Source organism: Onychostruthus taczanowskii, unplaced genomic scaffold (genome assembly GCF_017590055.1).
Source record: "Onychostruthus taczanowskii isolate IOZ18803 unplaced genomic scaffold, ASM1759005v1 scaffold44, whole genome shotgun sequence".
Taxonomy (NCBI): domain Eukaryota; kingdom Metazoa; phylum Chordata; class Aves; order Passeriformes; family Passeridae; genus Onychostruthus; species Onychostruthus taczanowskii.
In genome coordinates this window covers 1,790,720-1,805,381 of record NW_024501903.1, presented here as the reverse complement: position 1 = coordinate 1,805,381, position 14,662 = coordinate 1,790,720, and the positions used below count along the sequence as shown (strand labels likewise).

Sequence of the window (14,662 nt, the reverse complement as noted above, 5' to 3'; positions counted from 1 at the left end):
CTGAGTTGGAATGTGGTGTGTCTGTTGTTTTCCACGTTAAATGGCAGCCTGTTGCATACCCTGGCAGATGGGCAAAGTTAACTCCAGGGCAGCTGGACTGGTCACAGCTCCTCTCAGCACTCACTACATCCAGAATTTGTGTTGTACTAATGTGGAGCTCAGGAGCAGACATCTTGTAATGCTTCCAGTCAAATCAATGGAGCAAGATTAATTGAGCTGAGGTGGAAACAAACCTGAATGAATGTTGAAGGTAGCATTGAGAAGTGCCTTGTGTGGATTGACAAGTTTTATTTTCAATAAAACCTTTTGTGTGTAAGTGTTCTGGACTTCATAAGCATTCGTTAGCTCCAATGTAAAGTACTCCTTTTCGCCTGCACTACCAAATCCAGTTACATTCTTCAGTTCCTAGCTTAGGTTTCTTTTTCATTATTTCTGCTACTTTTGTTGTTTTTCTTGTTAGTCAATTTAAGGCTTGTCTAATTCCTAGTGATTTTTAAAATTATATTCTAATGCCTGTAAATACAGCAACTACTTGTTAATAACCCAGATTTGTACCAAATTCTTTTAAACTATATGTGTTTTATTTGTGCCAAAATAAACAAGGCAAACATGGAGAAGTCAGATCTGATTTAACCTCTTCACTTTATGGACTTTGCTTTTGTAGACCATCAAAAATGAAGTGGAAGTAGGCCCTCTAATCTTAACAAATCTTGACTGCCTGTAGGTTTGTATATCTGTTTTCTCTTTTGTCTATTTTTATGCTCTGAGGTTTATTTTTGAGCCCTTTATCCTGTGGGCTCCATGGCTTTAGAGAAGACAGCAAGTAATGTAGATTTTGAAAGACTTGTTTCCATAAGAAACAAGGTGAAAAAGTGGTGGAAAAAAGTTATTAGGTATGGATCACTTTAAAAGGAGGTAAAAGAGATAAAACCCAGTAAAGTAAGAAAGGGAAGGTAGAAACCCCCAAAAGGATCTGTTTTAGAAGCAGAACAAGGTATAAAAATATGTATTTTTTCATAGGATCACATATTTTCAGGGTCAGTGTGCTGGTGTATGGTCCCTGCTAATGGAGAGTTTTAACAAGGCCAATTTTCCTTTGGTGGATATATTCACACTGGTTGAAGAGCTGCTGAATGATAACCCAGCAGTTCTAGTTCTCTTCAGCATATTTGCAGGCTAATTTTTTTTATTATTAATAACTGAATACAGGGTCATGGAGAGGACTCTTGTATGTAAAGCATGTTCATATAATTGATTTAATTTTGTAATACAATATTACAGGTACCTTGGAAAAATAAAACAAGAAAAGATTTTATTGCAACAAGGAAGAAATTACATGGAAATATTTACTTCCCAAACTCTTGCAAAAAAGATAGCTGACAATAGTAGCTGTTAAAGACTTCATCAGTTTACTGTGAAAAACTCCCCATCTGATTTCTCTTAAAATATAGTTTGTAAGGTGACTTGGATGATGAGGTGAGGGACATGATACTGAGATCTTTGTAGAATTTGTTAACCATCGCTCCTTTCAAACCAAGTAAACTTCAAAAGAAAAATTGAATTTACTAATTTACTCTTAAATATCAGAAATATATTTTGGCACGTTTAAAAACTAAGCTGCAGCCAGAAGCAGCAACCTTGTGCTAGGAACAGAGCTTCAGAGGATAGTTTGCCTCAGCTGAGGCTATAAAGGGCATGCTTGTGTATGTAGCTTTCCTGTAGTTTTTATCTCTGTTATTTATTCTCCAGCACTGCAGATTCATTTGTTTTTTAAAAGAAGTTGGTGAGAGCTACGTAAAATCAAGGACAAATTGAGTACTGCATGATTCATCTCTATATACTGTGTCTATGTGAAGAGGCAGCAGTAATTGCTGATAAAAAGTCAAGGGTTTTGCCTAAAATACCATTTGGTGTGTGTGTCTACAGAATTTTATGGTATTTTATTACTGCTTTTTTTCCAACCAAGGTAAACATTCAACAGTCTCCACTGGGACAGGATGTGACAGAGCGTTCCTGGAAGGAAGTGAGGGGTTACTTACCTACACTCAGGTATTAAAATCATCATTATTAAAAGAATGTTGGTCATACAGGCTTTAATTTTGGTGTAGGGTGCCTCTAGAACAGAGCTGTGGAGACTCTTCTAGGGAGTAGTGTAGCCTTTTTTGCTCTCAGAGGTAGGTATATGGCAAGTAGGAATATGATGATGTCAGTATAAGAAATCTTCAGCTCCCTTTTTGCAGGTGTCTTCAATGGGAAGAAATCCAATAAAATCAAACCTTGAAAGGACGGGGTATTTCTCTAAAATTACTTTTGCATGCTAATAAAGGTCAGCAAATGGCACTTATGGCTAAAGTGATAAATTTGTGTTTTAACAGTCCTTCACATTCACATGGCTTAACTGAAAATGGCGGCAGATATTCCCAAAATCCCAATAGTCATTTACAAAATAATTATTTTAATACAAAGTGGTCAGTCAAATATTTCAAACATGAAATCTGAAAATACAGCATAAAGATGGCACGGAAGTCTGTCAGCAGTTCTCTGAAAGCTTTATGTCTGCAGATGTTGGAAATATTTTTTAATGTAGTGCTCCCAAATTTCAGGATTTGATGTATCGGGATTTCCGAGGAAAGATTTCATCCCATATAAAAACCACAAGTATTGTACCTGAAATGAGAGGTTACAGAAAGGACCTTTATTTGAATGGGTTTGAGAAGGACACATTACTGGTATGGAAAATAAACATTGCATTCAAGTATTTGAGTCTTTAACAAAATACGGCAGTACCTTTTGCAAAGGAAGCTTCAACAGCCATGCAAGTGCTCCCTGTGAGATAATAATCTTGTTTTTCATAGTTAATGCTTTGATCTGTGTAAGCCAAGCCAAAGGCAAAGAGTTTGTCTGGGTGAATCCTGATCAGGGCTGCTTTCTTTGTGGCTGGATGTATAAATGGCTGAACCAGCAGCTTAACCTCCATCCCTCACCTGGGTTTGTTAGCTGTGCCTGTTTTGATAACCACATAGTTTTTAGGTGCTGCCAAGTGGATATGGGATAGTGGGTGTTTTTTTGAACATCATTCTGATTTAGGGTTTATTCTGAAGCTGAAAAAATGGTAATTAAGAGGTAGTGTATGATTCTCATAAAGAAACTTCTGCCTCAAGTTGCTAGGGACCCACAGGGATCACTGAGTCCAAAGACCATCCAGATACAGTTTATTTCCCACAGTAAAAAAAACCAGATTATTCTTTCAGAAACAAAGGGGATCCTGTTTGACAGTGTTGGCCACACATAAGCTTGTATTTATGAAACTTCTCAGATCACAAAAAAAGCTTATTAAAAGGGATTCTGTTTAGTCTGCCACTCAGTGCAGGACTTTGCCTATGCTGGATGGGTCAGTTAGACTTTCCCTGGCTGAGTCCCAAAAACCTCCATACTGGAGACTGTAGCATTTCTCCAGGAAAAGTGTTGCTGCACCCTTCCTCCTGAATGTTTTCCTGGAGTCTAAGCTAAACTTCCCATGCCCAGTTGTGGCCTTGCTGTTACTTATTACTAAAAAGAACGGTTAATCTCTGTTATCCTTGTAACTACTCTTGAAATAATGCTTGAGTGTGCTTAAAACACGCTTCCATTTTAACTTTGCAGCCTATACAAGTCTGGTTCCCTCAGCCTGCCCCCTTAGATCAGATACTCTAGGCCCTTCATTGTCTCTGTGGTCCTCCACTGCCGGGATCCTGTTTTTTGACACATTTGCTCTTGAACTGGGGGACTCCAAACCACCCCTGTTCCAGATGTCACCTCACAGGCATTGTGTAGAAGGAGGCAATAATCACAGAATCAATTTCTTTGGAAAAGCTCTGTGAGACCACAGAGTCCAACCTGTGACTGAACACCACCATGGCAATAGACCACTACAGTGGATTCACAATCACATATGCTGTTCCTATTTATTGTTCCCTTTCCAAAACCTTACTGATTTACACAGAGGTTTGGGAGCAAATTTTGATTGGGAAGGCTGAGTGGTACCTCAGCCTGTTCCATGCCACCGATCACTAAGTTGTCTCCCCCATGCACCAATGGACCTGCATTTTCTCTAGACTTTTTTTTTGTGATTAGTGTATTTGTAACTCTGCATGTCCCTTCTCTTAGTTCCAGTTGAGCTCTAGCCTTCCTGTCTTTGTTTCCAAGTTGTGCAAAGCTCTTATACTCCTTTTCTGCCTTTCCCAGTTTCAGCCTCTTACATGTTCTCCTTTATTGTAGGGAATCTCTTTCTCTAGCCAGCAGGGAAAGGCTTTTTATACAAATTCCCAGTCTAACACTATGTGACAGATTCCTTCTGCACATCTAAATCTATTACTGAGCTCTCATAAGCCTTTTCTAAAAATCACCTTTTTCCATTTATAGCAGTTTCCAAGGGAATTACTACTGACTTAGCAATTCCCTAAATAAGCAGAATTTTGTTTTGAAGTCCAAAGTCTGGACAGCTCTGCTATTTACCTTCCCAGTCTTCCTCTGCACCCTGAACTCTTGGGAGGACTACAACCCAACAGGCCACATTCAGGACCCATTCTTCTCTGTAGGAACGTCAAGTTCAGCATTACCACTCACTGGCCCTTTAGGATTTGAATTACACATAATTACTATCAGTTTCTAGGAACTTCAGGGATTGCATCCACTCACTGCATAAGAGTTTTTGCTCTGTCAGATGATGTCTATGGAGCTGAAAACCCCTATGAGGACCAGGGCCTGGAAATAGGAGTAGTTTGTTTTCCAGTTGTTGTTGAAAACCTCCTTTGCTTCCAAGTCCCTGAAATACTGAACACTTCACTGAACACGGACATAGAATTCTTGTTTCTTTGCTTAAGTGTTCTGAACTTGCTGGCAGCCTCAGAATAGCCTCTCCTCTGAGCAGAAAGGTCAAAGTCTCACCTGCTGCCTTCTCCTTTGCTTACCTCCTCCATTTACATGTCCTGCTAAGTGACTGTTCTGACACTTATTTTCTATGGAATAGTATTAGTTTTTCTGGTAAAACTGATCTAAAGAAGGGGGCCTTGATTCTGGTTTTATAGTTTTAGAAACGTAGCAGGAGGCTAGGCCAGGCTGGATGGCTTTGAGATCTTGGTCCAGTGGAAGGTGTCCCTGCCCCTAGCAGGGGGGTTGGAACTGGATGGTCTTTAATGTCCCTCACTCTACAATGCAATTCCATGATATGCTAAGCTGGCACCTGTCCAGGAAAGAGCATTTCATTTTATTGACCTCTTGTCACCAACTCTTCCATTCATAGCTGCCATCTCCCTGCTACTGAAAGAGCAGCATTAGCTCAGTCCCCCATCATTACTGATGGTATAATCATGCCTGGACAACTAACATGAATTCCTCTGGCAGTAAAACAGAAACCATCTTTGTTCCACTGGTACTTACTGAGTCTATGTTCACAGTGCAGAATTTTGGCCTGTCTGTGCTAAGTTATTAACACTTGCTGGCATCTGTGCTTATTGGAGGAATCCAGAGTTTAATGCTGCTGGAGAATCACCTTCACCAGAACATCGGTGAAGCCATTTTGAAAAATGAGTAATTAACTACAGTTTCAAGATTAAATTCCTGAAAGACCATAAACCACCAGTAGATTTTTTTTATCCTAAAAGAAAACTTCCATTTCATCCTTGTCTTGTGAAAGTGATAATCAATCTTGCTCTTTTTCCAAGTGTCCTTTCTAAGAACACTGTTTATGATGTGCTTACAGCCAGATCAGTATTCAGTTGTATTCTGAATGCTCTCCATATCCTTGCCCTCATGGATTTTTGCCACAGCCATAAATGAGAATATATTGCACTTTCCACTGGCTATTTTAAGTTCCATGATATGTTAGTCCAAGGTACTACTGTGAGGTAGTTATTGCAGAAAAACACAAAAAAACCCTTCTGAAAGAATTTCCCAAAGTAAGAACAAAGTAATTTAACCAGCTGAGAAGCTGATGCTGGAAGAAGTAAGACATCAGATTAGCCTAACATTGTGACTCTGCCAGTTTCTAGGAAGTCTGAAACAGCATTTCTGCTGACATATGGATTCTGAAAGTAATTTTTACAATTGAATTTAAAATATCCCTTCCCTCATCACCTACTTTCATTATTCTGTTTAGAGGTTCTTTCCACAATAATTCATCATCATAACAGTTCATTTTCCTAGACGCCTCGTCATTTTGTCCAATCATGACAGGAAAAATTCTATTCCTATTATTTTCTTATTTTCAAAAAGTGTCAGAAAAAATTCACTTCATGTTAAAATTTGTAGATTTGCACTCCTGTATTCATCAAGTCAGTTTTCAAACACAGCAGTCTCCTCTATTCTTGTACCTTGGACAGTACATTTGTTTTGAACTCTTGAGTTATAAGGTCTCTTAAATGTATCCATGAAACATCCTTATTCTGTAATGAGATATTTTGGCACCAATAGATTACTCAGTCCTTCAGGTGATCCACAGACCTGAGATCTGCCACTAAATGTTGGCTACAGTAGTGACACTGTGCAAGAGTGATGTGTCCTGAGTATTCACATCTTTACAACTGCTCAGTCTGGAGGAGTTCCTTTCCCTCATAAATCAAGAGACAGCATTCAATGTATTCTGTGTTTATATTCTAGATGTCAGCTAATGAGAAACCACTTTTTATGAATTTTCACAGAAAGGTAACATTGCTCCAAAACCACATTCTAAGTTCCTCGAGCCATGGGTCCATTTCACTTAACAACTGTTGATTTTCTTACATCAAAAATCACCTGGAGGTTTGCTGCAAAGCTATTCTGCAGGCCACATCTTGGTATGTGTGTAGAACATGGGGTTTCAGAATGTCTCCTCTTTCTTTAAATCACTTGCCAAAAGGTTAAATCTCATATACTTACAACCTGGAAGATCTTTAAATGTTATGAGGTTGAAATCAGTTTAATGACAGCTAAAGCTGAAATGTGAGAAATATTATGTGGTCTGTCAGGACCCCAGCAAATCTGATCAGCTTTGCCCATGACATTTCATTAATTATTCACTGAACAGTTATCAAGCTTACTCTACTGTTCAGTCATCCTGTTTAGAGATCTAATTCAACAAGATTGTGTTAAAGTGAATTTTAATTAGCTTTAAACTTCTTTGTTTTTGGCTGACTGAGAGTCAAGGCAAGTAGAACATGCACAGACATGAACTGAAGAAAAAGAAGTTTTTGGTCATAACAGGATCCCTTTCCACTGTTTTCTGTGTATATCTTACATGCTGTTCTGCCTTCATCACTGTTGTACCTTCTAATAGGATTAACAGTCATGAAAGAACCAGGATTAGCAGCCTGTCTCTTTATATACCCTAAGCAGAAAGCTCAAGATTTGTAGGGACCAACTGTAAACAAACAACAGCATGAAGTATCACATGGACCATTTTCATCTGTACACACCGAGAAGTCAAAATCAATAGGTTCTAAATTAAAACCATAATTTAAGTTAGGAAAAACCTAGTTGCTAACACTTCTTAAACTAAGAGCAGACAGTGTCCAACAGTGACATGGGGAAAAACAAAGAATGAGAACTGCAAAGTTTAGACACTATGGGGATAAAAAAGTGGTAATTGAGAAAGCATATTTAAGGCACTTGTCCCAATACCTGTGGGTAGGTTTTGTTTTTTGGTTTGTTTTTTTTTTTTTAATTTATCATCCCTATGTTTTTGTAAACTGTCACAAAACAAGACAGACACTGTGTGGTAACCAGTATGTTTCTCTTTTTGAAGGTAATCAGGTTGATATTTACTTTCAGCTAAGGACCACATGATCTTTAAAGGTCCTTCCCAATCCGAATAATTCTATAATTCACTAAACAGTGCTGCAGGCACTCTACATAGAGCATTAAAAAATGTTAAAAATACACAGCCTGCATTTGCAAAATGAAACCACGATTCTGAATTATTTCAACATATAGATTATAATTTACTATTTTCTGGATTTATTTAATGCAAAAGTCAAACACTCTCAAATAAAGAACACTTATTTCTTGATTTATGAACCATGTATTAAATAACACTTTCTCAAACACAAAAAGTATTAAGAACTTACCTAAGCATGGTGCTAGCCAATATACTAGAGAGTAACTCAAAAATTTGTCATAGAAACAATCTGCATGTAATGAAAACGCCAGTGCTGGGTTAAAGATTGCTCCTGTGAGATTTCCACCTGCAATAAGATGTAAACAGCATGAAATTAGACCATGTTTTTAAATATTTACTTTAAATTCAAATGCACCATACTATAAGAAATCTACACCCTGCAATAAAATTAATTAGCATTAGTTTGAACAGGTAAGACTCTCCTTAAGCTCTTCACCTGATGACTCAATAAACAGTTTAACTGTTTTCTCAAAGGCTTTAAAACATGGGAAGGGAAAGCTGTAACTTCCTTTATCTCTTTCTAGCAAATATTCTTTAAAGAGATAGGTCTGGCTAATGCTGAATGTTTCTATTGATAAAACTAGAAGCCATTTCTGTATCATGATTTTAGAGGAGACAGAACTTACATAAGCCATTACATTATAGCCTCGTGTCACATGAAACACACATGCAAGATAAAAGAAAAAACTGTCAAGTAGTGTTCTTGCTAAGCTGACCTCTATACTTTCTTACAAGAACACTAATATTATTATACCAATGTACAGAATGTTAGGATTTTCACATGGTATATGAACTGTGGGAAAACTCTATATGTTGTTTGAAGAAAATAGAAGCAAGTGCCACTCCACTGTCTTGCAGAAGGAAGTCAAGCATCTTTCCTTGCCTCTGATTTCAGATGCAAATGAAGTTGGCCTAAACATTTTCTAAATAACAAGATCCAAACACATTACACTGGGGACTAAACTGTAATTACACTGCAGGTGAACCTGGAGCTAAGTGTGTTTAATTCTGACATGTTGTTCCTTTCATTGCAATTCTGCAGAAAAAGCATTGCTCATAGCTAAATTACCTGTATTCCTATACTGTTAGCTACTAACCACCCCATACCTGTTTTATCTGTTAACCCATTACCATAACATATTCTGTAATTGCATCTGTATAATTCCTTACAGTTTACTCTTGACTTCTCCCCAGATAAGCTTGTATGAGCTTTGAACTTATCCTTTGTACAAATACCCTGCTGCTGTAATCCTCATTTGCTATGACTCTGCAATCATTTATCCAAAGTTTTAGTAAGGTCTTTGTCATTCTCTTCTTCTTCATTTCTCTTTCCATATTCTCTTTATTATTTCTTTCACTATTATTACAGTTAAGGAAAATTTTAATCTTTGTTTGCCTACTCAGTTTACTGTGGTTTTGCACTTGTTCTCAAGAACAAGTCAGATTTACTGTGCAGTCTGTTTTTCTGCACAGTGACATGTTAGCAATGTCCATGGTTGCCAGGAAGCCCAGCTACAGTAATTTACTTTGCTTTAATCTGTTTATGACTCCACTGCTTCTGCTGTTATATTCACAAACATACAGTTGACAGCAGAATTTCACTCTCAGGATGCAGCTGATGAACATTAAGCATTAGACAGAGTTTTAACTGCTGTATTTCTTCAATATTCATTACTAATAACTACTGGAATATCAACCATAGGCCAAGGGCACCACTATAATCTTACTTAAACTTATTCATTTAGCCCCTCAGTCTGTGTAACAGAAAAGACAAATTATTTTATGGCAGAAGAAATGTAATCACTTTGATGGGGTGTGCATAAAAACTTTAAAGGGGGAAGTAATGCCACACAGTGCATGAGAAAGTATTTTTACCTTTTTGCCTTTATTAAAGGCCAAAATTGGGAAGAAACTCAGAATTAACAATATGTATGTTATTTGTACCTTGATATGTTAGGTTCAGAAAAATCTAACCAATTTCATATGATTCTGACCTAACTGTAATGCCACCTGTAAATGAAAAAGCCCTCAAAAGGTGTATTTTTTTAACCCCTGAATAAGTACTTTCCCAAAGGAGTTATCCAGAAATATTCTTTACCATCTTGTATATGGTCTGGATCCTTAGTTAATGAATCATTAGTAAGGGTAATATGTAAAGACATAATGTTCTCTTTTTGGTCTTTATTTAGTAGAAAAAAGAGTGAAGCAGTATTGGAGCTTCTATGTACAGTATGTACTACTATAAAAATTTGGAATGTGTAGGATTAAATGTAAAAAAAATAAACATTTTTGAATAGGAAAAAGTATAAGAAAAACTAAAGCAACAGCTTGTGATTTTGAAAATACTGTACAACCTGATGTTATTTGTTGGAGTAGGGTGCCTGGCAGACCTATAAACAGTAAATGAAGAGGTGCAGAAGATTTCCTGAGAATGATCCAGCCCAGCTAAATTATGCATCTGCCTGTCTTCACAGCCTGCAGATGAGAACCCACCCTGCTGGAGGCCACTATTTGTGACACCTGATTTGTGAGTGACTCTCCCTACTGCGTGCAAGCAGCAGAGGTGGGACAGACATGGCTAGGGCTATGCCATGACATCCACAGGACATACGGGATATGTGCAGCAGGCATCGTCCATGGCCACTTTCCTGGCTCCTCATTACCGCCCCAGCCACGACAGGCTCTGAGTACCTGTATATTTTTATAGTAGACAAGCAGATTGTAGTTTGAAAGAAATGCAAAGAAAAATGACCAGGTAGCACAGGGTGTTGTGCACACGATGCAGAAGAGGCCTGAGGTTTCCTAGAAGCTCGTGCAGATCGATTGCACCGGGGAGTCCCAACAAGCCCAGGTTTATGGCACAGAAGGGCACTTGGAACACTCAGCCTTCACGTGGCACACTTAGCCTTCTCTTGCTAGGAGAAGATAGGAACCTGGCCAATGACACTGGGAGTGAATTCTTTGCATGAATTAGCTAAAAGAAACGCAGTGTGACATGTATTATTTTATATGACTCTGTGCTAAGCAGGAGAAGAATGTTAGGAATCAGGAATCCAGATTTCTGTGCTTGTAGAAGAGGGAGGAGGATATTTGGCTACACTTCCACCAAGCAACTCAGAAATAGATTTAATGTCCTCAAATGCACTGGCACCTTGCTTCTGCTTTTAGAAAGTAGTTCAAATTCCTAAGTTAATTTTCAAAATTCCCCAATGACTTTTATCTTTTAGGTATTAGCTAATCTCAGCTAAAGATTTTTACATTACTACATCTAAAAATGTGACTGTACACTGTTCTATATGCTATTATGTTAAATAGCATTAATACAGCTAAGCCTTTAGGACAAGGCATAAATGACATCCCAGATGTTTGCAGGTAAGAGAAGTGATCTCCCTCTCTCAAAGGGATTTGGTGATTCCCTAGATGACTTTTTCTGTGGTGGGGGCAGCAGCAACAGCAAGAGTTCTGTAATCATCTCTTTCACTTCTCCAAGCTACACAATCTCCTTGCCAGTAGGAAAAGGACTTCCAGCAGGGCAGTCTTCAAGTGACCTAACAACTCTTGTCACTTCCGTGGGGACAAGAGAGAACCTCAACAGTCAGAAGAAAGAAGTTCAGACTGAATCCCCTCACCTCTCCCTTCCCATTGGTCCAGAGGGGATGCACAGGTGACAGCGTCTCAGCTCTGGGAAGCACGAGGTGACAATCAGGTAGCAAAAGTCAGGGATATGGACACACATGGCATTACAGACAAGGGAGGCTCTAATAAATCAGGCACCTTTTTTTCCCCCCCTTTTTTGCATTTGGTCTCATGAGGTATTATTTCTGTATGCATTCCACAAATAACCATTCCCACTTCTGATTTAAGGAAGCAGTTAAATAAACTGCACTGATATGAATTATGCATTATTTAAATGCAGAGCTTCCATATTACCTACCAGTCTGTGGGCTGCTGTTGCACAATCAGCACTTTCTCCTGATGCAGCCAGCGGTGCTCTCCCAATGTCACTTTGTAATCAGAGCACATAGTATGAAATCTCTCACGCTGTATAAATAGTTGGATTATGAAACAATCCTTCACTGAGATATTTTAACACTTAACCATATGTACTTGCAGACCTGACATCACTTTAACTGCATAACTCATTTCATTCTTAACCCCATACCTGCCTGGAATGCAACCAGGCAAACTTTATATAAACGCCAAATGAACTTTGCATACGTATGACAATACAAAAAGAACTCATCAAGGAAAGTGTAATTTAAGAAAAAGCATTTTGCATCTTAACACTGCTAAGCAAACAGTAAGAACCCCTTCCGTTACAACTTTATTGCAGGAACAGAAGAAGAAAAAGTAAAAAGACTAACCTGCATACACGAGCATGGTGATGAGAAGAGCAATTAAATGGACTCTGTACTTGGGGTTAACGCTTTCGGCTTGCAGGACGGCCAGCTGGAAAACGACAGAAAAGAGCAGTTCTATGCAGAACGCCTGCATCTCTGTAGTCTGCATAGGGCTGCTGCAGCCCTGTGAGAGTGCTCCAAGATGTGGCTCTGCCATCTCCAGACTCCAGATAAAGTGCATGAACACTCTGGCGAGCACTGCAGCCACGAACTGAGCGGCGATCTTGAGTCCCCCCATGGTGAGCGACGTCCCGCCGCCCCACATGGGCTGCAGGGTCCCGCAGGGATTGCATGTGCTGCCGGCCAGGCTCAGGCCGTGCAGGACGGTGAAGCCGTAGGTGAGGGTGAGGGCGGTGTGCGGCTTCGGCTCCACGTTGCCGAGCAGGCTGAGCTCGTTCGTGCAGGCGCAGATCTGGAAGGTGCTGAACATCTCCACAAGGAAAGCGAAGAGGAGCGGGCGGGAGCGCAGCCGGCGCCGGGCCAGCCTCCGGCACAGCCCCACGGTCACCACCACGCCGGACATCAGCAGCAGGGAGCTCCCGACCCCACGGACAGCCATGCCCGCAGCTGCACAGGCCCGATGGCTCGCGGAAGGTCCAGCCCCACCACCTGCGGGGAGAAAGAAGGCAGGAGAGGGAGGGAAAATGCCCCCGCTTTCCCCTGGAGGTAAGAACCAGCTTCTGTCGGCACCTGCCAGGAGCCTGACTCACCCTCCGCTCGGCGGAGCAAAGGGCAGGGGTGAGGGCAGGGGGATCCCGCTTCCTGCAGGGCACGGGTTAGGACAGGGAAGCTCTCTCCCTGCGGTGGAAAAGCACGAGGAGGGAAGCGGGGGCAAGGGGGCTCTGCTGCCCCCTCAGCCCTTCCGCAGCGGGACGGACCGGGCTCCCCGTCCCCTCAGCCTGCCGGAGGACCGGGAGCGGAGGGAGGGCCTCGGCTCCCAGCCGCGGGGGAACGGGAGGGGAGCCGATTTCCCCGGCGGGATCGGCGCTGCGGTGTGTCCGTGGCTGCGAAGCGCCTCCAGCCCCAGCGCCGAGCCGGGCACGGGCTCAGCCGCGCCGCCCCCTCCGGCGGGCGCTGCGCAGCGCGCATGCGGGCGGGGCGCGCGGGGCGCTGAGGGAGCGGCCGGGGCGGGCAGGGGGAGCTCGGCGGGGCCGGGGCCGCGGTCGGCACCGGCACCGGACACGGACCCGGCAGTCCCTGGGGATCACATCCCCCGCCGCGCGGTTTGCAGCGAGCTCGAGAGTGAGACTTTGGTTATTTGTTTAGAGTTGCGCAAGCCTGCGTGCTCGGTGTTGTTCAGCAAAAGGAGCACGCCGACTGTCAGAACTTTTTTTTGCTATTTGTACATTGTAGCACACACAGGAATTGCAGGATCACAGAAACAATTGGGTTAGAAAAGACCTCTAACATGACGTGAAGTCCATCCTGTGACCCAACACCACCATGACAATAGATCATGGCACTGAGTGCCACATCCAGTCTGTGCTTGAACACGTCCAGGAGCAGTGACTCCCCCCCCTCCCTGGGCAGCCCATTCCAATGTCTAATTACCCCTTCTGTGAAGAAATTCTTAATGTCCAGCCTAAACTTCCCTTGACACAGCTAAAGCCTGTGCTCTCTCATCCTCTCACTTGTTACCAGAAGAAGAGACCGACCCCCACCTGGCGACGGATTTCTTTCAGGGAGCTGTAGAGAGATAAGGTCCCCCCTGAACCTCCTCTTCTCCACACTAAGCACTTCCAGCGCCTTCAGCCACTCCTCAGGAGATTTGTTCACCGACTACAAGCTGCATAATTCTCTTACTGATTAGTACGCTATCTTCTATTGGTTAACGATTCTCTCACTTTTCATGCTAATTAGTCTTCATGCTCAGTGTTTCTCTTTTCTGAGTCGGTGTGTTTCTTGGGTCAGGGGTGTGTGAGCTGGTGGTCGAGATCTCACCCTGCCAGAATTACCTTTTACCCAGTTGGAGCTGATTCAGCACAGTTGCTGTGTTGTCTTTATTAGTTTCTTCCTTATCTTGTGAGTTCTGCTAAATGTCCTTGTGGCCCATAAATTCTGTGCTGTATCTACTATCAGCAGTACATCCTTTCCCAAGCTCTCCCTAGGTCTGAGATCGTGGAAATATGTTAAGTTCTAAACCATTACAAGGCAATTCTACTGACAATTATTTTGTGTTTCTAACACCCAGACATCACTTAGAGCTTGTTGGCTGCCCTGTTTCATGGATAAAACCTCCTTTCTTTTTGATCAGGCTTGAAATATACAAAGATCAAACATTGAGGAAAATTTTTACATTTACCACATTTTGCAAGGAGAGGGGTTTCTTTCCTGTATTTTTGGGAACCTG

At 41.4% G+C, this 14,662-nt stretch overlaps 2 protein-coding genes across 2 annotated transcripts in view; one reads left to right on the top strand and one right to left on the bottom strand.

Moving 5' to 3' along the window:
- Positions 1-2,526: 2,526 nt before the first annotated feature.
- On the bottom strand, positions 2,527-13,935 carry AQP11 (aquaporin 11). The gene is made up of 4 exons (XM_041414207.1): positions 13,023-13,935; positions 12,277-12,921; positions 8,082-8,198; positions 2,527-2,667 (listed from the first exon to the last, which is right to left on the bottom strand). Exons 2-4 carry the CDS (start codon positions 12,869-12,871, stop codon positions 2,600-2,602), a joined length of 780 nt encoding a protein of 259 aa, XP_041270141.1. The 5' UTR covers positions 12,872-12,921; positions 13,023-13,935; the 3' UTR covers positions 2,527-2,599.
- Positions 12,902-14,662, top strand: part of PAK1 (p21 (RAC1) activated kinase 1) — a 102,067-nt gene continuing 100,306 nt past the window's right edge. The window contains exon 1 of the mRNA XM_041414205.1: positions 12,902-12,978. The gene's annotated coding sequence lies outside the window, so the exon portion shown is untranslated. The remainder of the gene's footprint in view (positions 12,979-14,662) is intronic.